This window comes from Thunnus thynnus, chromosome 1 (genome assembly GCF_963924715.1).
Source record: "Thunnus thynnus chromosome 1, fThuThy2.1, whole genome shotgun sequence".
NCBI lineage: Eukaryota > Metazoa > Chordata > Actinopteri > Scombriformes > Scombridae > Thunnus > Thunnus thynnus.
Window position 1 is genome coordinate 10,333,417 of NC_089517.1, and position 24,170 is coordinate 10,357,586.

Genomic DNA, 24,170 nt, shown 5'->3' on the forward strand with positions numbered 1-24,170 from the left:
GTTGTTGTTTGTATTTTGATGGATGTAGGTGATTTCAGATATTGTTATAAAATGTGGAGGCAGTGTGTGAGTTTATGTGAGATTCTGCTGCTCTGTGCTGTACGCTCACTAGATGTCACTGTAGTTTTCTTGTAATCTGGTTCAGTGTCACACAGTCAGTGTAACACACTAAGAAAAGGTTTGTGTATCTCTGCCTGAAATTTGACAGTAATAAAAAAATATTTATATATATAATTTTGGGCAGTTTTATGTGTGACACATCAGAAAATTAATTTAAGTTGTTTTTAAATTCAAATTGGTAAAACATATTGTTAGTTTTCTTGAGTAGTTTTGTTGTATAAATGAATAATGACCTTTTTGTGACACAATTATTGTCACATTTTTAATTGGCTCTTGATTTATTGAAGGAATTTATTTTATTTTACAGTTGTCTTGTATTACACACACACCCACATGCATGCTACACAGGACTGTGAACAAAAACATCCTTTTCTGCATGCTTGTGTGTGTGTGTGTGTGTGTGTGTGTTTGGAAATAATGGATCTGTCTACCGTCATTTAGCCAATCTGGACATCAGATGTCCTTTTAAATCAGATTGCATTTGTCAGGCAAAGGGATTGATCCTGAAAATTAGATCCTTAAACTTTGTTTCATACACAAAATGTCTGTGTATAAATATATTTTCTTTTAATACTGACACAGCAGCAAACCTCACAGGGTGATTTATCATCATCTTACTCAGATGAACTACTGACCTGGTTTATTAGAGAACATATAGTGGACTACCGCTGTTGTCACAGGAACATCTCTTAGCTGTAAGGGTCACACAGTTCCTCTCCAGCCTCTTGTGTTTATGGAGCCTTTTCAAACTCCATCAGATAATATAAAATGTGTAATTGTATTCATGTATTCCTTGAGTGAAGTCATGGCTGGTTTTTGTATCCTCTGAGCAGTTGACATTTTAAAAAATACAAATGTTTTACCCATGAAAACAGTGACATGTTATTAAATTTAAACTGAGACATCTGGATAAAAACCAACCACTGGTACACAGCCAAAGCTCCATGTGTACTTCATGAAGCACTGTGTACTTCTGCCAGTACTGGGTTCCAATTTTATAATTTATCTACAGTTTTATTTTCATAATTTCCACAGAGGCTGAGTTGTAGAGGTCACAAAAATTTCAGTCAAGCCTTTTCATGGTGGTCTTATTTGGAGGTCCAATAAAGCAAAATGGATCTTGTTATAGTGGTTTTGGCATCCAAATAACCAAAAAAAAAACCAGATTAAAAGACACAAACCTTTGTTGTCAATTTAATTATTAGGGATTTCACAAACTAGTCTAGGACTACATTTCATTCATGTCTGTAAAATCAGTGTAACGTCCTCAGACAAAGATATGATAACATGTACACTCAGAAACCTCAGTGAGTCATTTTTAAGTCCTTCATTTGAAATGTATAAAAGAAAAAAACACCCTGGACACTCCTTTGACACAGCAGATTAGTGCATCTAAAAATAAAAATTATACATATCATCTAACCATCCTTTTCACATTATAGTTAACACATACAAGTGGTGTTATCATTCCAGTATCTCACAGTTAGGTAATCTTATTCAGTCAGGCGTCTGTGGTCGAAACATCGCTTCCTTCCATAAATACCTTCAGAAATGACAACTGAGTACCTATCATCAAGCAAAAATAGATCTAAAAATTGTTACATACATGGACATATTTTAAAAAGTGCAATGTCGCAGCTAGTTTTAGCCTTACTACTGAGGGCTGTGGCAAGAGCTCACCAGAAAAAAACAAAAAAACATCCATTTGGTTCATTTGTAGTCATTCAGGATATCTGGGGGAGTTTATGGATGAGTCATGGCTGATAATTCCACAACTGAAATGAAATATGTTTACTTTTAGTTTCAAGTCTTCAAGTAATAATTTATCTGTTGAATTATCTCTCACTTTTCCACCTTCCAACACCCACCTCACCTCTAGTCTCCATCAACAGTACAAAAGCTTCATGTTCAACTGCAATCTGCTCACTATTTTAGGATCTCTCTCTCTCTCCACTGCAGTGTCATGTAGTTTAAGATGAAATGGTAGACAATCATAATCTACAGTAAAACCTACTGTGTATTAAGGAATAAATAGACAGTCTGTTTGCATAGTCTGGAAGTGATCACTAAATCCCACGTTGGGAAGGTCTGTTAAGAAGCCTAGAGTCGGGTTGATGTTGCTCCTTCGTGTGATGCGGCTGGTGCGGGGTTGTTCTGTTCTGGGCTCTACGCTGGTCCCGGATCTGTGCAGGAGAGCGTCGTCAACAACTCCCAGTGTAAGAAGAGTAAACAGCAGCCAAACCAACGGGTCATCACGAGGAGCAGTGGTTACCTGGATGAGAAGAAAGCAGGCAGGTTAAGTGGAGTCTGCGGATTAAATCTGCAGTTTTTTTTCCCTTCATCTTTATATAAATCCACAGAGATGGGTGGACTGAAACATCCCCACAACATATCCAAATCTAACATAACCCTCCTTTTTACTGCATTCGGCTTCAACTTCTATAATTCTCTTGTAATTCTGTTTTGTTAACTTTGTCTCCTATTTCTAAATCTCAGTTTTCATAGACACTGAGCGTACTTTATAACTGGTATATATAGTTTGTTATTAAATCAAAAACATAAAAAGAATATGTGGTTTCATAAAAAATTAAGTTACCTCTCTCTCAAGGGCAGATTTGGGTTACTGAGGAATGAGAGCTGCTGCTCCAGACTGCAGACACGGAAGGCCAGGTAGCACGATGACAGGATGAGGAGAATAATACTGATGAGAGAGAATGAGACACATAAATTTATTAGACAGAAATTAGAAATCACTTCAGTTCTGGAGGTACCAACATATTAGACACTACAATCAGCTGTTAGTGTAGCAGCGGAGAGCTGCAATAACTCTTGGTGAACACTGGGAGGCGACAGTCGACTTTCTGTTAAGATTCACAACATCACTCTGTTGAACAACACAGTTTAAATCTGTCTTTAAGGACCATACCAGTGTTTTTGCAAAGTTTTAATTCCATATGTACAAATCATTAGGGGTGCAACTAATGATTATTTTCATTATAGAGATTTTTCAGTTGATTAATCAATTAATAAACTAGTCTTTTGGTTTATAAAATGTCTGAAAATGGTGAACAATGGCCAAGATGCAACCTAAAATGTCTTATTTTGTCTCTACCAACAACCCACAACCCAAAGATATTCAGTTTACTATCATAGAGGACTAAAGAAACCAGAAAATATTCAATTTCTGGTTTCAAATTCTACTTTTCAAAAACAGTAATACAGTTTAAGTGCTGATTAACTTAAAAATCATGTAATATAAAATTTCATTTTATTTTATAATTTAAATGATATGTATTAATGGATACAAGATGGATTTTATTACACATTATGTATATACAGCATTTACAGTAAATACTCTTTTCCTCCACACAGAGGTCAGAGGTCAGGGCCCACATTACACCCGTTAGGAACAGATACGGAGTCATTGCTTGCTCAAGGACACTTTAGCAGAGCACCTGTCCTCTGGGTGAACAACAGTCCTCCTGATCACTGGGTCACCCTGCTGTGCTGGGGGGGCAGGTGGCGTCAGGAGGGCGTGACCCTCACTAGACCAAATGATTTGATGTCTAGTGTGGACGAATACAAACTAAAAAGTGTTTTAGCTGCACTGATCCCCCTGTGTTCTCACTATCTGATTGAAGTGCCCGCTATTTATAAACCTCCCTGTTAATATTAACAGCGTGTGTGTAGCTGTGAGTCAGCTGTTAGAGGGGGTGAAGGTGGTGTTGTTGATGTCTGCGTGTCCCTCTGTATACTCACAGCAGGGTGAAGAACTTGAGCAGCTGGTACTCCATCTGTCCAAGCTCTGCCACTGGCTCTGATAGAAGGCCTCTGTCTGTCTGCAGAGCTCGCTCTGTAACACACACACACACACACACACACATTAACATAAAACCATTACCAGCATTTGGATTGCCCGTACTACATGTTTCACTTTTAATAGCGCTGGCCCACCTGCTTGTGTAAATCTGAATGCATCTGGACTCAAACGTGCATGCAGCACTCTTACACAGTTAAAATTGTGACAATATTCAGCGTGGGGCTAAAAATGAATCAAATTATCAACTAAATCTGATCAATTACACATTCCAAAATGTACTTGTTGTTTACATTTACACTTATGAAATGCCAGAGGGTGTAATTACATTATATAAACCACCACTGTAAACTGTCAGAGGTGGCAGCTGCTTCCTGAAATGCTGTCCTTGTCCTTGTAATAGAAAAGATTATTTACATTTTTCACCAAAAATCTATAGAAAAAACTATTCCAAGACAGTAAGAATTAGTAAAAAAAACATTTTTTGCACATTTTATGTTAAATTGAGGAATAAATAAACTTTTTTCAATCAATTATTAGATTAAAATATTGCAAAAATGAACTCTATATTGTCTGTAACTAATCATTATATCCTTACATTGCTTTGTTGCTTTTTACATATGTCCTGTGTGTGTGTTTGTGTGCATGTGTGACATACTGTAGGTCCACTGTAAATACAGGTATTTACTCACGTCGGCTTACATCTTTTTATTATATTACTTCCCATCTTTCCGCTCCACAGATGAGCTGTGATGCTAATGTACACAAGAGCTGATCAAATGTTCAGCATGTAATAGAATGAATATAGGTTGAAATTTTAAATGATCTAAAAAGCTGTCAGCATATATCCGACAGGTTAAACTGTCCTAAGACAACTTTGACAGCAGACATTGTTTGTGATAATCTCTATTTAATCTGCATCCACCCAAATCTTTTTAATACGAGCTCCTGCATGATTTAATCTCCATTTGGAGTTTAATGTGTTGTTACGTAAGAGAGACGTCGCCATCCAAGAGCAATTACTCTCTGTCGCTCGCTCTCTTTCACACACAGGCACATAAAATTAAAAAAACAACAAAACCCCATATGCACATATGCATCTAGACAAATTGTATCTCCATCCACGTCTCACAGTATAAACATGACTGAATGTCGACAACACATATATGGTGACAGGGACTTTCTGATCAGATCAGAGGAGCGCAGATTTCTCTTTCAAATTGGCAATTCTATAAAATCCTGCCGGACGCTGGTGTCTATGGAATTGAAAACTGACTTCATCAACCGATTTACCTCTAAAATGTTTCACAGTGATGTTTAATTTTGACTGAATGAAGAATTTTGGTTAACAGCTATAGTTTTATTATGATGAAATCAGTGAAAAAAGAGAAAAGAGTGACGATTTTGTGACATAAATGTACTGTACATATTTTTATATACTGTATATTCATAATATGTATATATTATACATTAAATATACATACTATGTATATATAATGTACATATTAAATGATTTAATAGCTTGATTCCCACTAATATCACCCTTTTTCTTATTAAATGTTAAAGGCTGTAAAGGTGCAGAATTATTGACCTACCTTTAGACAGTAGTAACCTGTGATGTGTATAAATCTAATGACAGACACTCATAAGCCATGCGAACACCTTTCAGCAAATTATACATCCAGCTAATCACTTCCAATCAGAAACTGAAAACGCGTGGCCTTGGATAAAGCCTTGGACTTTGCATCTATACAGTGACACAGCATCCTTGAAGAGTTTTATCACCTTCCAGCGGTTGCTCTGATTTGAAGGGTGTGTCTGCGGCACTCAGGCTGCTGGTGGAGTTCCCCAGGAGGTCAGGAAGGGAGGAGGACACAGACACCACTGAGGGTTTCCTTCTCCACTTTAACACTGATGGGAATTCGTCGACCACTGGGAACTCGTCTGGAGCCGGGAACTCGTCCTGCAGTGCAGAGGAAAGAGGAGAATCTACTGAAAAAGGCATGACTGCAACAGATAGAGAATACGTATGAACATCTCAGCTGATCAGCACACTAGTGGTTCATTAATGTAAACCTAACATGGAAAAATTCACCGAGTTAGACATATAACTCAATGATCTTTTACATGGATTTCAAGGTCTTGCTTGGTAAAATCTGAAAAAAATCATTGAGCCAGCATAGTTTGGGCGAAAATATGAGGAGAGGATGTTTTTTACTCATGCCCTTTTTAAGTCGCAAAACCCTGAAATACCCCCCAATAAAGTGGTGTCTGTAAGCACAGGCCTTAGTGTGGACATGTAAGCATTGTAAGCAGCTCAACCAAATAGTGATTTTCCGTTTTTTAGATTGTTTCATTTGGATGAATTAGAGGCCTGAGGAGGTGAAAGTATCTTGTATTTAACAAATGTTTTTTTTTCTTATCTTGTGAGTCCACCGAGAGGTTTGGAACCACTAAACTACATCAACACCACATTTCATATATCTGTGAGATTTCCTTGGTGGTCCACAGAGATGCGGCACACCGATTATCTGGGTGATAAATTACTACATTCAAAGCCATTTATTGGTACCACTTTCCTAAAAGTCACTGTTTATATATGAGTTGGAATTAATGGCTTTATTAATGGTTATTAAATATTTTATTAATGCTTTATAGATAGTGTTTATCATTTCTATTTGGTAATAATACAGTCATAAATGTTGGTAATCCATTAGTTCATGGGTTTCTCACTTTCTAATAAGCCATCAAGTCTGTAGTAAATAAGTTGTTAATAAATGGATTTTGGTACAGGCAAGTGGTCAAACAGTGAAGGGGATTTTTCACAACCTGGCATTCAAAGATTGTTCTTTTTAATGTCTTTAAAGTATTAGTAAACACTATTAGTTACAACTGAAAACTCTATACAGAGGGTGAATTATTAGAGAGTGGCACATACGTGTTCATTTTCAAGCTTTGCAAGCCAAAAAATATTCTGATTAGCTGGAAAATGTCTGCATTTATGTGTTAATTATGTTTACAAACTGTAAATATAAAGAAGCCATTTTAACACTTCCTAGGTTTGGGAATAAAAAACCATAAAATCTTCCTCAGAATATGCTATCAACATGAACAAACACCCTTTTTTTCTCTGAATACTTGAGTATGATCAAGGGCAAGAACATGTTCACAGAGCTTAATTATTTCTTAATACAAAAGCTGTTCTATCTCAGAGCGGCCTATAGTGCACACACACAAGGTGACTTCACTTTGATTGCTCTTTGATAGCATCTTGCAGACTGAGGAGAATTCACTGCGGCATCAACGGAATGATATATTGATCCTGCCTGTGAAAGAAGGTAAATCAGCCTCCAGGTCAGGAGTAATTGTAAGTGAGAGTTGTTGGAGGCCTTTAAGGCCAACATGAAACACAAATAGGAAGCGTTAAAGTTGTTTTAAAGGGCCAGTGTGTAAGATTTAGTGGCATCTAGCAGTGACGTTGCAGATTGCAACCAAATGAATACCCCTCACCCTCCCATCACCCTCCCACTCCCCTTCCAAGCGTGTAGGAGAAGCTACAGAAGCTGCAAAAATGACGAAAAACGTGAGAGACCCTCTCTAGAACCAGTATTTGGTTTGTCTGTTCTGGGCTACTGTAGAAACATGGCGGTGCAACATGACAGCCTCCATGGAAGAGGACCTGCTCCCTCTGTAGATATAAAGGGCTCATTCTAAGGTAACAAAAACACAACAATTCTTATTTTCAGGTGATTAAACACTAATTAAAACATACTTATTTTATATTCTATTTCTGCCAAGTCTGTTCTGCGGGATGCCACTAAATTCTACACACTGCACCTTTAATTCTCTATGAACATGTGACATGTCACTGACCAGCAGTAAGGTCGGCTCCTCCATGAACTGCTTCAAACTCAGACTCTTCCCATTGACCTACAGAGGGAAATAAAATGATCTTTTTAACTGACAAGTACACAAACAGTACAGAACAAAAAGACTGAATAACTAGTATGTATGTGTGTGTCCTCTGACCTGTAGGTGCGTGCAGATCCTGCGAAGGACGTCATATACACTGTCTCTTGATAGCAGAGACACAAATACATACTGAGGAAATAAAAAAGAAAAACAGCTATGTAAAAATCCAATGGATAGGTTGGATGCAGTAGTAGTAAAAAACAATGAAGGCTCCTTGAAACTATATTGAATTTACCTGTTAAACAAAATGACTGTCTCAAAGTTTTATTCATACAGTAGTTAGAGAAGCTTTTACTGAAGAATATGGACAAGATATGCACTCAGAAGTTCACAAAATTAAGATATGATGATGTTAAACTTTGATGAGAGAAGAGGATTTTCTCACAGATATGTATCTGAATCTTGGTCACTTAATCTGAAATAGTGGTATATGAGTGGTATATGAATATTTATATGCAGTGTACATGAACATTGTTGGGAGAGAGTTACAAATTCGCTAGAAATAATCTGGCCAAATAACACTTGAGGGATTCAAAAGCTCTAATCTGGGGCACAAAGAGGATATTTCTAATCACATTTTTTGTTCCAGTTTGTTCTTTCAGGAAAAATGAGGAACGACAGGTCAGTGACAGATTATACAAATATCCCTCTGACCTGGATAAATATCACTGTTATCTAAATGTACTTTATTTATTTATATATGAGCATTTGAAACATCATGATATTGTGTGTGTGTGTACTTTGGGTTTTTTTTTTGTCCATTTCAATTCATAAACAGACTTGTTCTGTCTCACCTGACTGAGTCATGATGGTGAATGAGATGAAAAATAACAAAATGAGCCTGAACTTCATTGTTACAAACACGAGCTATGAACGTTTTACCTCATAAACAACAGAACCAACCTCATTTAATTTTTTAAAGACACTGCAGTATAGGTGTAGTGTACATGGGCATGTATGTGCACATGGTTATGTAATGCCTGTTATGTAATCATGCCAGGGACGGACTGGAACTAAAAAATGGCCCTGGACTTTTTTACCCAGACCAGCCCACCATAATCACCCTGTGGATACTCCGCCATGGGGAGGGTGGATTTAATCCAGTGGTTCCCAACCTATGGGTCTGGCCCCTCCTAAGGGTCACCAGATAAATCTGAGGGGTCGTGAGACAATTTGTGGGAAATTTTAGAGGGAAAAATCCCTATTTAGTGGAGCTGTTAACAACTCATAGACATCTGAAATGTGACCCGGACTACACACTGCTTTTTGTAAGATGTCAAAAGCCAAAAAGGTTGGAAGCCACTGATTTCATCTTTAATAAATGCTTATTATATTTTCCATTGAGTCAAATCTTCACCTGAAAAGTAATTAAAGCTGTGAAGCAAATGTAGTGGAGTAGAAAGTACAAATTTCCCTCTGAAATGTAGTGGAGTGGAAGTATAAAGTAATGTAAAATGGAAATACTCGAGTATAAGTACCTTAAAATTGCACTTAAGTAAAGTACTTGAGTAAATTAATCACTGTTAATTTTATGTTAGTTTTTACAACACTGACTGGTACTCACAGGTACAAAAAACCTATGATGTAAACAAGTGCTAATGTTAGCTTGCTGGCTATTAGTATTCATGGGTTGTTGGGGACAGAGCAGAAGCTGAAAGGTACATTATGTCTTTGAAAACACCACTCGATGACAGGCTGAGTCTGTCAGAAAGTTAAGAAGACCTTCTAAACATTGCTGTAATGGCGGAAAAACCTTTCACTTGGCTGCGCTGCACCACCGGGCTGGTGCTCCACTCTGCTTCTATCTATAGCACAGTGTTGTTCTTTCCATCACACCTCTCCTTGGAAATACAGCCATGCTGTGCTAATCAGCATAAGTATTTTAATTCACAACGACTGTGATGGAAGTGTTTACCTTCTGGCCAGTGTCTGTGGTGATAGCCAAGCCATTAGGCACAAGGCCCGCTGTTTTGTGCTTCTTCACCAGTCTCACGGAAACAACAGGGATAGCCACCTACAGAGGACAGAGAAAGGCATAAAAATAGCATCATGAGAAGACACTCAGTTTTGAGGAAGCAAACTTAAAAGCCAGATGATGATTTATAGGTAGGGTAAAAACACTGCTGTGATATACATTTTATATATAATATACAAATGTATACAATATACGTTTTTTTGACTTTTCAAATGATATACATGAAGTCAAATGCTGTTAAGAATAAAAAAGACTAAAAGACTAAGGCATTCTCTGGAGCAAGGTGGCAGGGAAGACAGGCACTGGAATATAATCAGGAAAACCCTCTGGAGAAAATCACTAGTGGGCAAGAAACGTTTCTTATTTCAGTCAGTATGTGAGGAATGCAGTCTGAATAAGTAGCTTATTGTCACTCAGATGTCAGGAGAGGTTAGGTTTCAAGGAAATGAAGGAAAGGAACCATGTACAACATCAAAGAGAAAATCACATAACTGGTGAAGGTTAAAGGTTCAGTAAGTCTACCTGTTCTTGGTACGTGATTCCACAGTGCATGCATAGAGAGGGTAATTTCTCATAAGAGTATTAAGATTGTGAGACTGAAAGTCAACCCATTAACAATGACAGACTGTCAGGTTCATGGTTCCAATCAGCTTGAGAACCTGGAAGCTAGGAGTCAGTCAATTCAAGTTTGTCAGTCAGTTTGAGTTTATTAAGTTGTCTGTCAGTCTGTACTACCTTGATGTCCTTGCCGAAGAGGTTGGCATAGAAACACAGCCAGTTTCTGGAAATGTAGAGCCGGCCTTGTAGAAGGATGTCTCTTAGAAGAGCACAGGAGTACACTGAGAACAGAAGAGATGAGAACACTCTTTTTTTACTCTTCCAACAACTATGAACTGAACACAGAAAGAGAGTTATTACAACAATATTGCCAAACCCTTCCGCTTCCTCACCAGTACAAGTAAAAATTTAAAATAAAGTTCACATCATAGGTTTTTATTTTAATAGGTTGCACATAGCAACAAAGTCGTGCAAACGGATGAGTTGATGCTCTCCAGGGTTAGTCGGTCATCCTGAAATCTGACAGTTTAAATGTTTCTGGGCTTAAACCAGATGGCTGAACTGAAGCACAGAGACACAAAGCTGAACACAGTGCAAAGACAGTCATTTCAAATGAATGAAAAGCAGAATAGAAATAAAAACTATACTGTACAATTTTTTACGAGGGTTTGTTATACTGTGTATGGCTTTTAATAAGCAAATACACATATGATGCCTGCTGAAGATACCAACGTATTGAAGATGCTGATAACTAGTAATATCTCATGCAGACATTAAAGACTATTTTAAAAAATAATGCAAAATCATACATGTTTTCAGTGCGTCCACCACAAATTTATGCTAGTCTGGGTGGAAAAGCCCCTCAAACAGAGTTTAGACCATCGTAGGACACTTTGACTCAGCAGGTTTGTAAGATAATGTGACACTTCATTCAATTGCTTTAATGTCAGGACAAATCTCTGGCATACCAAAAACCTTCACTAAAAATATTACTGAACAATTATATAATTCAATAAAAAGTGCAACTAAAATAAATTTCAGTGCAAATTTAATAGACTGTCTTTTATGTAGCTTCCATTATATCAGCATCGGATCACATGAACAGCTAATACCTGATATTTAATAAAAGACCAATATCATCCTCATATGATTGTTAAATTAAGCAGCTGGCAGGAAAAGCTAAACATATTACAATTATACAAGGCTGAGAGGGTTATAAAATACTAATAATGACTAACACATTACAGACAAATAATAGTGAGGCATAAAATGTCAAAGGAATCTTAACAAGTTGATTAAAAGACGCAGAACTTCAACACACAGTCTTAAAGTTTTCCTCGTAGTAACAAGGACAGTACCTTTCATGAGGATCTCATCCTTGGGCACGCACTGGAAGAGTTTGTGGTACTGCGAGTTGTACTTGCTGACAGTCTGTGCAGAAGGACAGGGCAGAGTCATGAGCATCTCCTTGGCGGACCGGCCTGCCTGCACAGTACCAGCCCCGCCGGCACCACCGGCCACTCCACCACCACCGGCCACTCCGGCCACTCCGGCTCCGCTCGCCGCAGACACCACCCTCTCCCTCAAAGGACGCGAGCTCTGCACCAGGCTCAGCACGTTGGCACCGTACACACATACACACTCGCGCACATCCAAGGCCTGGAGCAAGCTGCTGCAAGACACACACTGTTCCCCTGTCGCCGGTCAGTACGGAAGACTGCGTCTGTGCAACTACCTCTAGTCTACACGCACACACAAACACACACCAGGCTAATGTGCACACCTACACCTACAAACACACACTACTACAGAATTACAGCAGCAACGCCTCAGTTTACAGCCACTGAGCTCTTTCTCAGAAACTCAAAGGTTCTCTTTCTCTGTCTCAAATACACTTGCAGTGACTCTACACTTTGCAGCACCCAGCTGACACCCTCCCTCTCCTTCTCACTCCTCTACACACATACACGCACCCTGCCCCTCATCACTCTGAGCTGAAAAGACACACACTCTCGCACACACGGATACTCTTCACTACTCTCACTTAAAGTCCTTCCTTTCTTCCTCCGCTGTTGCCTTTTCCTCACTTTATCTGTCACTTTCTCCTCCTGTCTGTGGCAGTCTGTGGCACCTTAAAGCCTTCACTTTTCAGAGAAAATCACACATTTTCCTCCCTAAACACACAAGAGGTCCCATTCATTCCCCTGCTCTCCTCCCTCACAGCTCAAACTCACTTCCAGCTGCGGATATCTCTGTGCTACCCGACTGTCTTTTCCTTTTTTTCTTTCCTGTACTGTATCTCATCTATCTTTCCTTTGACTCGTATCTGCTCAGTTTGCTGTTGTCTGCCGCTCCTGTTTTTGTCTTTCTATTAATAGCCCATGCTAGAGCAGCTCCTGTCCTCAGGAATACGGCGCTTACAGTAGGTTACAGTAATACAGAGGGCTTGATATGCTCTGGGGGGACAGCGGGTTCATAAATGTTTATGTATAATCATTTGCTGACTGACTTCATAGGTGAAATAGTTTGACATTGATCACTGGTTTATGGTGTGGTTGTAACATTTCTAATGGGGTGAATAATAATGTATATGGCTCATATAAAGGCTGAATTTTTAAAAAGTCAGGAGGACACCGGGCAAGACGGCAGCAGGTGCATTGTTGCGATCCGGGTAACAACGTCAAAAGGCAAAAACGATCTGTCAAAGGCCCTGAAAACGTATTTTCCTGTTTGATCTCATCAAACCACATCCACATAGTCCTGGTGATGCCAGTTAGCTGTGTTTTGACTGCTACTCTTAGTTAAACTCTTAATATAAAATATCTGAAGTTGGTTTTTTTTAAATTTGCATGATGCTCTTCAATTCAGGAATTTTAAATGTTATAAAGAAATACTGACAAATTTAACGTTTTCAGGGGCTTTACGTTTTTATAATGGTGGGACAATATTGGAGTTTAACCACATTACTTAACTACTCATGATATGTAATTCACTTTTCCACTTCAATATAAAGTGAAAAGTTATGATTAATAAGAAAATGATCAGTCAAAAAGGAGGGAAACCCATAGAAACAAAGGTAGATCATGCAGGAGTTCCATTTATATCATAATACAATTAAATGTGATATTAATGAATGTTTATATAGACCTGCTTTTGTCAATAAACATATCATTATTTGTTCTAAATTCTGTTTTACAAGTTGAGACTCTGACATTACAGCAAATGAAAAACTACAGACAGGCACAACATTTGATGTTAAAAAAATCTCTGTCTGTCTATTTGTGGAAGCATTTTGTTCACTTTTCTGACCAGCCATTATGACACAGATTTGTTAAAAATACCTGTGAGTACTGGATTATACTTCAGTCCTTATGTCAAATATGCAGTCTGTTGTTCAGTCAAAGAATCACAAAATAAACAGTCTCCTTACAGGTAAAGTGGTGTTTTAACAGGAAGCGCCACAGTTATTATGGATTAAACAGTTTGGTAATAACTTGTTCAAATAACAAACACAGAAGGCAGACTCACCGAGCCCCGGTAACATTTTTTCACATCTTCATAGGACAGGTCTTCAATCAGCTGAAACCTGGAATAAAAGGAAAAGCACACTTGTAATCGAAATTACAGTTTTATATGTTGCATGTTTACTGCTCAATAATGATAACTCTACTTTATGTAAACTATGTCATGAATCTCCTGTATATCAAACATTTCAAGAGGTGGGAAGAAGTCCACTTAATGAATATAATCATAGTCAAAAAAACAAAATAGACTTCAATATACTCATCCAGGTGTATTTAACAGCCTTCATCTGGCCCGAAAAATGGCAACAAATTGCTTGGTAGCATGACAAATGGTGGTTAGCGTGTGTGTATGTTTGTATCTGTAATATGTGTACATTGCATGAAAATCCCAGCTGGATCAAAGCTTCCACATGACAGATTTAATCATCAGCGTGTGCATAACTGCAGGGAGATGTATGCTGTCAGAAAAAAACATAATCAAAGATAAATATTGAGTTGTTTAAACACAAATAGTGGCTTTGCCAAGATATTATCCATGGTGTTCTTTTTATAGTCAGAAATCATGAACACACACACACACACACACACACATCATAGCATCAAGCTTGCCTCAGGAGGAATACTTAGAGCAGTGCAGCAGATGTCACAGCATGATACTCATATCTACTGCTCATGCAGACAGAACCACCCAGCAGATAAAATATAGTATAATCAGCCCTTTAAGCAAAGTGTCATTGAAATGAACTGCTGTCCAAGTTAAGATGCTTCAAAGAAGAAGGCCTGGATGTGACAATAAAGTCTGAACAGCGAGATATTTTTGAGGGATTATTTTCTAACCGAGACTTCCCTTTTCTTCCTGTGTCTCTCTGTGAGTGCCAGGTGATTGACAGTGAGCAGAGCACAATGTAACTGTGATATGAAAACACTCCTGCTCAAGGAGATACTGATAAAACAGAAGCTCTGGCAAACGCCAAACCGCAGCTTCATGTGTAACATGATTGATTATCTCACTCGGTGGAAGCCATTTTTCCATACAGTTCAAGAGAGAAAGCCATCAAATGAAGGGAGGGAAGTAAGCCTTGATGTCTTTAACCATGTGAAGGAGACAGGAAGATTGCTGCCAAACACATCGGTTTGTCTTCATCCTAATTTTCTCTTGTAATGTTAAAAGTGACAACACACTGTCTGAAAATATAAAGAGTAGTATGTAGGCTAAGCAGCCAAACAGGGTTATGTTAGAAATAAATAGCTGACTGAAGATGAAGAAGTTTAAAGTGGCATGAAACGGAAATACTCCAGTATTACATACAAGTACCTCAAAATTGTTCTCAAGTACAGTGCTTGAGTTAGTTAGCTTTACACTACATAATTTTACTTCCATGTCTACGTGGATCAACAGGTGGAAGATTCTGACTTTTTTTACCTGGGTCATGTAGCTTTAGCCTCAGTTTGATAGCATGATGCATATGTAGCCAACATGGGTAAGCTGGAAACATATTAACGCTAGGCTAATGAAGATAATGTTAGCTTAATTAGCTAAGCTAGCTAACAAAAACTGATCACCAATTGTCGTTTCTGGCAGCAAACTTGACAGTTGGTTGAAATGAGAAGTTGTTTGTCTACTTCTGTCGGAAATCATGGATTAATTGTTTCGAAAATTATTAAAGGATAGGTTCACAATTTTTTAAGTCTCTCTTAAAACAACAGTCAGGTGTTGCTGTAATCATTCGTCCTGTTCATACTGGATGTTAAAAGAGCTGCTTCAAATGTGCTTTCAATGAAAATGATGGAGGCCAAAATCCACAGTGTGTCCACACAGTCGCTTTGTGCAAAAATGCATTTAAAAGTGTATCTGAAGCTTATATGAGGCTTCAGCAGTCTGAGTTAATCATATCAAGTGGATATCTGACATATTTACATTATATGGCAAGAAAAACCTATTTTAATGTTCATTTGAGCACCTGACTATTGTTTTAAAGGTGCGGTGTGTAAGATTTAGTGGCATCCAGTGGTGCTCCCCTTCCGAGCAGGTGGGAGAACTTACGGTGGCCACGAAACTCATGAAAAATGTGAAAGGCCCTCTCTAGAGCTGGTGTTTGGTTTGTCCGTTCTGAGCTACCATAGAAACATGGCGGCTTCCATGAAAGAGGACCCACTCCCTATGTAGATATAAAGGGCCCATTCCTAGGTAACGAAAACACAACAATTCTTATTTTCAGGTGATTATACACTAATTAAACATATTTATGAATATTATATTCCATTTCTGCCTAGTCCTTTCCGCTAGATGCCACTAAATTTTACACACTGCACCTTTAAGACAGACTTGAAAAATTGCTGCCGCTTATCATTGTAAACTGCATATGTGTCGTTGGAGAACAGAAACTTAGCAATAAATAAAGGGGGTGGGGCTCAGCAAAAGGTCAGCACAAACTTTAAAAAAAATGTAGCATACAGGCCTTTTAACTGTTGACTCAGTTATGTTAAAACTTGCAGTGTAAATTACAGGGGAAAATACTGGACCAAAAACTCTGCTATGATTCAGCAGGAGACTCTACAACATCATAATGAATGCAACAGCACCACATTTGTATTCTCCTTGAGCAGCGTCCTTTACTGCATAGCTACAGCCAGGTGATATTATGTTAAAATACTGTTTCACTGTTTCCTTTATAACAACAGGCCTGTCAGTGTCCCTGCTCTGATGACAGACTCTCCTCTGGGTAAGAGGATAGCGTGACCTCTGTCCCCGAACAACACTCCCTGACTCTGCTGCTTCTTTCCGTGCGGCTCCTCTTCTAGTGGAGGAACACAGTGGAGAAGAGAGCGGTAAACCCTGACCGCTGGGATGTCTGTCATGGTGACACCAAGATTAGGATGTCAGGGGAAATGCTGTATCTCAGAGCGCAGAAAAAGGGTCAATGTTCATTTAAATCTGACAGAGTAAAAACGAGCACAATGAGTAGTCTAATTAGTATTATAAGTTATAACAAATTCATCAAATAATGCTTGTTATACTATACAGCAGGGAGGCTCCAGCTCATTAGAGTGCTAACTGGGATACAACACATGTATAGAATTGATTTCAAAGTATTACTGCTTGTTTACAAGGCCCCTTAATATATTTCCTTCCTGCTCACTGGCTATAGACCAATCAGATCCCTCGGATCATCAAGTACGTGTCTCCTGAATGTACCTAGAATTAAATGTAAATCAGGTGAAGGTGCATTTATGGATTATGCATTCATGGTGCTGTTCTGTATTTTATGTGTGTGTGTGTGTGTGTTGTATGGGTGGCTGAATGGTTATTTTATTTATATGGAGTATTTTATATACCTATGTGTTTTCTACCTCATTTGTTTAATGTGTTTAATGTTTTACTGTGTAGCAAATTTAGCTTATCCGTGTATGAAATGTGCTATACAAATAAAATCGACTTACTATACAAGCCTGGATATTACTCTTATGATATGATACTCATAAAATTGAGGCCACTGTGGTCACGTCCTTGTTATTTTTTAGTAAATTTGAAGGTTTTCAGCAACCCAAGGGAGTTAACATTACATAAAATTAAAAGTGCACACATGGTCTGTATTTTATCAGCTCATTCCAGTATTTTTTTGACTCAACATGTTTACAATCAACTGCTTTAAGGTCAGCAAAATGATAAATAATTAAACTTTTAGCATTTTTTCCCCTGCATGTTATTTCTGTCGGTGTAGAGAAGGCCTTGAAACAGGAGGAAATAAAATATACAGAAAGTAAAATGTCTCTGGTCAAAGTTATCTGATGGGGGAGTGTGTGTTGAGGGAAATCATGACCTCAGTATAATACAGGCCTGTGCACATAATAATAAATTATGGCCTGGCCTCGCATCCACGTGTCTAGTTTTACAGCTGAGGAGGAAACTAATTAACAAACTACAAGTTAAAAGAGGCAGAGAACAAGACTTAAAACATGGAAAGACGAGGGTGAGAGCAGCAGTTGTTAGAAAGAGTGAGAGATGTGGAGAGGAAATCTCACAAAAAAAAGGACAGAAAGATGCTAATAAAAGAATGATTAAAAAAAGACCGACGTAATGAGCACTATGAGGAGTGGAGAGAGAGGATTTTTAGATGTCTTCTGCTATTTTGCAAAGCAGGACAATAAATAGAAACATGTTTTTAACCTCCCTATGTGGATGTTAACACAAACTACACTACTAATACAACCATCTATCTATCTATCTATCTATCTATCTATCTATCTATCTATCTATCTATCTATCTATCATCGAGATGGATCTGTTGTCATGCAAGCTTATGATAGTTGTTATGATTTCATCGATAGTGGTTTTAGGACTTCTCATCCAATGTTGGCTAAAGGTTTTAGGGGGAGAGGTCCTGAAAGTGCTACAGATTAAATCATGACAACTACTTAGCTTGCATTTCAACAGAACCATCTCCATGACAACCGAGCAAACTCCAACCTCTGATTAAAACTGTGAGATATGGTCTGAAAAGACACTGTGTTAAGATTTTGTCGAACTACAAGGTCAAGAATGAACTTTGATACTTTCCACAATAGCAGAAAACTATAATCTTCACATGGTTGTTGTAGTGGACTGTAATATATTGTACAGGTGTTGATGTTGTTGTGTTCTGTACTATAGTACATACAGTGCTACAGGCCTCATTTGGTTTAGATGTAATCAAGCAGCAAATACCACAGTTTTAGGCTGAAGCCAATACAGAAGTACCTTAAACTGCAATGACATCGACGGCCTCTAGATGCTGGCTCTTCCATGACTTGACTCCCATTCAAAAAGTTTGTCACAATATTTTGTAAGTTTAATGTTACTTGATTACGATATACCCCGCACTCCTCATTTAGAAGGTCCCGGCTCCAAACGGAAAAGATGGTGCTGACCATAAGCAGCAAGTTTGGACCATTAAAGAGAGCTAAGGAGCTCTGGACTTCAAAGTGGCTCCAATGCAAACCAACGGGTGATGTCACACCTCACTACGTCCATCTTTATATAAAGTCTACGGTTGTCGTCTAACTGTACTGTACATGTTTTCAATCATTAGATCATTCATTTTTATATCTTTATGCTAACTCTTCTATCATTTTTCCTTTAGAGAAACAGAAAGTGAGTGAGACAACTCAGATGGGAAAAAGACCCAAAAGGGGTTAAAGTGTCAGAGAGCAGAGGGGGTGGACAGATGCTCTGGCTGCCTGCTGTGTGTGTGTGTTTGTGTGTGTGTGTGTGTGTGGGGGTGTGCAGAGCAGGATGAGGCTGTTGTTTACAGCAGAGCAGTACAGCTGTGACAGCGCTGCCGGCTTGCCTGAATCTGCTGGACGCCTACAGACACTTAAAGTGATACATCACTCCCTTTATATTACATATAATCTTTAAAACAATGAAGACAAAATCCACTCTTCACTTCTTGGAAAATATGTTTCGGCCAAACAGTTTCCTCTACACTGTAACATTTAAACAGGAAAATTATGTTACTTTAAAAGCCATTCCAGAAAATATATTTTGTTTCTCCACTAGCAACATCATGCAACATATTCTGCTCTTTCTGTGGGGAATATTTACTTACTAAATTAATTTTTTTTTTGCAGCTTGTCCTAGATGTGCAAATTCACTGTTTTCTCATTAAAGCCACCCTCCTATAAAAGGCATGCTATTACCTTGTGACCATGTTATGAACAATAGTGCATGTGTTCTGCTCTTCCTGCCTGCTGGTTGCTGCCTATAAATAGGCCCCACAGTGGCTCTGCACTACCAGGTGGAGAGAAGAGAGTGATTATTAAAAACACAGGTGGCTCTGTGGGGACTAACCGGCTCTGTAGACCTGGCTCCAGCTCTCCATCTGTCTCTCTACTATACAAGATCCAGCTCTTAATCAATACTGCCAGTACATCTAGGTGAGGAGAAAATTGCCACAGGCAATTCCCCATCACGTTGTTGTGATGAGAGCTGTGAATGTAAAGGTAAAGCATCTTTTATACAGAGAGTATAACAAGGTCATAGAGGGATGGGCGGTTGTCAATGATACAACAGTGAAATCCAGTTTCACCGCAGTAATCCTTAAGGGTTTTTCTTTGGACACATGAATTAATTCACAAGGCCACAAGGATGCATCGAATTTTCCAGTTGAAGTGAAAACATGAAAATCACCAAAGCAGCTCTTGTAAGGTTTTGCACACAGCAACAGTAGCGAAATATGTTGCTTTTCCTCAGCGGTCTGTGGAGCACATCATGTGAATAGTGAAAGAGCAATTGTCTCTGACTTCAACCATCGTTTTTAGAAGCCGTGACTTGAAAATGAAACGAAACCAATCATCTGACACCCCTGTGAGCAAAGCAAAATGTTACTGCGTCTGCTCTGTGTGTGTGTGTGTGTGTGTGTGTGTGTGTGCGTGTGTGTGTGTACGCATGCGCCTTTGTGCATGTATCTCAGTGCCCTTGGCTGTGAGGCTGAACAGTGAAACTAATTACAAGCTCAAAGAATCCTAAATTGAATCCTAAATTAGAAAGCGAACACCTCCCATCGGTGGCTGGCATGGCAGTGGACTCCCAGTCAATAATTTAGCTGGAGGAGAAGAAATTGGGACTTAGAGCACTGAGGGAAGTGGAAAAACTACACGAGGCTTCAAAGTAGCAATGCAGACAGAGAGGAATGATGAAGGAAATGGAGGGAATTTTAAAATTGTCTCCTGAGTCTCAGGTCAAAGTTGGAAATTAGAATTTAAAATGAGACTTTTTAAAGGAATAGTTCCTCCAAGTGTGAAAATTAAGTAATTCTTTTATAACCCTGATGTCAGTTGATATTGATATTTTTTATCCACACTGAGTGAGCGCCTGTATTTTAATCTCAGACTTGTTTTAAAGTATTAAAGTTAACATAAAATGTATCTTTTGCAGCACAGTCCAAGTCTTCTGTAGTCAACTATTGGGAAATTGTGTACGCAGACATTCAGTAGTCACTTCCTTATGTTTGGTTCCTTATCAGCAATACTTGAGCAGTAAGTAGTAACCTGGGTACTTCCAGTGGGGAAATTATGACTAGCTATTGTTGGGAATTTTGTAGTATAAATTGTTTGGAGGAATTTACAAATTATTTTAAACATTTTTTTTTTGCAAATTAAAACAAAACTGAAGTATAATGTTTATTTTAGCTTCTTTTAGCTCATAGGCTTGGTTTTACAGCACATTCAATTTACGCTTGAGTCTCAGCCTCTCTCATAAACATCTATTGGTGGACGTTTCTTGTTAAATAACTCTGATAAACCAACTGTATGCTAACTGTCTAGTACCAAACTGCAGACAGACAAAGTTAGCGACTAGCTGGTGAACATAATGGAGAATCTAGTTGCTTAAGAGCCAGATGATGCATTATGTGTCGTGAAGATTTAAATATTTAAACAAATATCTACAGCCAGAAATATCGCGTGCGGCAACAGTGAAATGTTGAGGTAAGTGAGGCGGAGGAGGAGGAGGAGATAAAACACACACACAGCAGGTTCAAGACTGACATGTGCATAAAGCGTTCAGGTCCCTCCTATTCACTGAGTCTACTAACACACACCATGCTTCAGTGCTAAATCCTATCCCAGAACAGATTCCCCAGGATTACAGCGCTCCTGTCTCGAATCCTTCTTATATAATGCACACAGACACACACACACTCATCCTGTCTGCAAACACACACAGACATCACGCATATAAACACTTATTGAAATTAAGTATACATTATTACTGGTGTAACCACAGAAACGTACATTTTCCCATCGCATGTATCATCTCCTCACGGCTTTAAAGAAAAGAAAAACGTCTCTGCATTCTCTTTATGTGTGCACGTGTGTGTGTGTGTGCATGTGTGTGTGTGCATTTGACCATTGTTTGACATCAAATACAGCTGAAAGAAAAGCACAAAATAAGTGCTGTGAAAATAAATCTCCTAGGGCTGTAACCCATGACTATGCACAGGATACAGATGGCGTGTGAAGGAAAAAAAGATCATGGACAGACAGCAAGTGTTGCAGAGAAGTGCTTGTATGTATGTGTGTGTGTGTGAGATTTGCCTGAAGTGGCCGTGTGTGTCGTCGTCCTTGGAGGGTTCCAGGTCCTGTGTTGTGAGCAGGCCTGTTTCTTCACTCTGCTCCTGCTGCTCAGTCATGCTCCTGGCCCTGAATACACAAACACACAGCGCTGAGTTAACAGCAGGCACCTTTCGGCCGGACCGTCATGTACACTTGTAAAAAAAAAATATGTTTGTTTTCGTCTCCAGGTTTGACTTCAAATAGAGCTCTACCTCCAAAAAATTTATGGGGCAAACAAGTGGACTCTGTCTTCAAAATCAACACAGTGGTGATGCAACTTCCACTGAAAGTCTGATTCTACCTGTTTACATTACATTAGAAATCTCCACTCAGCGAAATAAAGCCGTGTTCTTGTGCTTGTGTAAATGGGGTCAGTGTCTGCTCTCACCCAGATGTCTAGAAAGAAATGGAGCACCTCAGAGGTTATGCAGATGGCTGATCTGATGTGCTGCTGTGAGCTGTGACTCAAACACTCCGTAAAATATAAACTTTTCAGCACCGAAAGATATTAGGAATGAACTGTTGTGGATAACAAAAAAAAAAAAAAAAGCAGAAGAAACCAATGATTTGATCATAAATTCTGTAAAGTGAGATGATTTCTTCCTGTGGGTTTTAGGTGACTGACAATGAAACAAACACACACTGAAGGAAAAATAGAACTGAAAGTCAGACAGAAGGAAATAACACCTTCGTGTTTACTGTGATGAATTGTCTAGCTCAGGTTATTTTCAGGCCACTGGTAGCTGTTTTGCATACAATTTGAAATGGATAGCAGCGTGTGGCTTGTTGTGGTGAAGCAGTTGAATAGAATGGATGATAGCTAAAAAGAAAAAAAAGCTACTATTATCCTTAAAACATGCTGGAAAACTTATTAGTTTAGTATTATGTCTTTACTCTTACCTGCACATCAAATCTCTCCCTTTCTTTCTTGTATACACACAAACACACACCTGCCCTGTGCCACGTTTTCCTCTGGGAGAGGGGAAGTCGTTACCACCTGCCTCAGTATAATTACAGGTGCTGATGGAAATAAGGCTGCTGCATGCAGTTTCCAGTGTATTATCTCTAATTGGCCAGAAGCTTCTCGTCAGCCACTGACATGTTCAAACAACAGAGGCTTCCTGGACCTAAAGGTTACATCTGACTGGTTATCTGTGATCACACAGGGGTGAATGGCGGGTGAAGGGCCTGCTGTAGAGATAAGGAAAGGGTTTGTGGGGTCTTTCAGTCTGTGGTTAAGGGTTCAGGAGGGGTATCTGATCCCAGATGTGGGCCTAATGGCCAAACAGAGCCTTGTGGTGATTTTACTGTTCATTGAAAACAATGTTCAAAGGGTTGCTTTCAGTTGTGCTCTGCTATTCTTTGAGAGGAAGTGGCTGGGTTGGAGTATTGTAATAAGATTAAACAAATCAGCGGCTGGTGACATTGAGAATATTAAGATATTCTTAAAACTGCGCTTACTGTAAAATACCCTAAGGAGAAACTAATTTGCACTAAATTATTAAGATATAGCTCATCTTTTTTTTTACTCAGGTGTTGTGGGAAGTAAAGATTTTCAAGAACTATACCAGTAGCTTTGCATGTTTCAGACAATGCAAATCACGTACATCTCACATTACTGCTTCCCATTTTCAAAAGCGTACAATACTGCAGGTTTTTGTGTCTGACGTCCCCGGTTCCCTTTTATTTACTCAAGTATGAAGACCATAGACGTAAAACTTGCATGAGATAATGGACTTTATTTTTAGTTTACTTAAGAGGAAAAAGAAAAAAAAGAAAAAAGTTCTTTATGACCCTTCCCCTGACAGCTGGGAATCTTTTTGACATCACACTGTGTTCTTGTTTAAGGGCACAGGGAACAGACTTTGCTTTTTGGTTAACTAGTCCACAAAATGTTTGTTTGCGGTCTAAAAAACCTTGTGAAACACACACATGGACAAAAGACACATACGACAAAACACACTCTTTTGTAACTGTGAGAGGAAAAACTTTTTTTTTTTTTAGCCATGAGAATATTTCAGACATCTAAACCCGGCCTTATTTAGTCTGTGTGGGTTTCCTGGGACTGGAATTAAACAAATAAATGATGACAAACATTGACAGTCACCTT

At 38.7% G+C, this 24,170-nt stretch overlaps 1 protein-coding gene across 3 annotated transcripts in view; it reads right to left on the reverse strand.

The window, feature by feature from the left end:
* Nucleotides 1–1,301: 1,301 nt before the first annotated feature.
* The window catches only part of gramd2aa (GRAM domain containing 2Aa), a 29,052-nt gene continuing 6,183 nt past the window's right edge, over nt 1,302–24,170 (reverse strand). For 2 of the 3 annotated variants that reach the window (XM_067582232.1, XM_067582313.1), the window contains exons 2-12: nt 22,043–22,147; nt 13,971–14,028; nt 11,801–12,128; nt 10,620–10,723; nt 9,825–9,923; nt 7,967–8,038; nt 7,811–7,867; nt 5,723–5,900; nt 3,880–3,973; nt 2,717–2,821; nt 1,302–2,392 (exon numbers count right to left, since the gene is read on the reverse strand). In XM_067582232.1, the coding sequence (XP_067438333.1) occupies nt 2,389–2,392; nt 2,717–2,821; nt 3,880–3,973; nt 5,723–5,900; nt 7,811–7,867; nt 7,967–8,038; nt 9,825–9,923; nt 10,620–10,723; nt 11,801–12,128; nt 13,971–14,028; nt 22,043–22,147 (1,204 nt within the window). In that variant the 3' untranslated portion in view covers nt 1,302–2,388. The remainder of the gene's footprint in view (nt 2,393–2,716; nt 2,822–3,879; nt 3,974–5,722; nt 5,901–7,810; nt 7,868–7,966; nt 8,039–9,824; nt 9,924–10,619; nt 10,724–11,800; nt 12,129–13,970; nt 14,029–22,042; nt 22,148–24,170) is intronic. The other variant, XM_067582385.1, reaches the window with a different exon arrangement.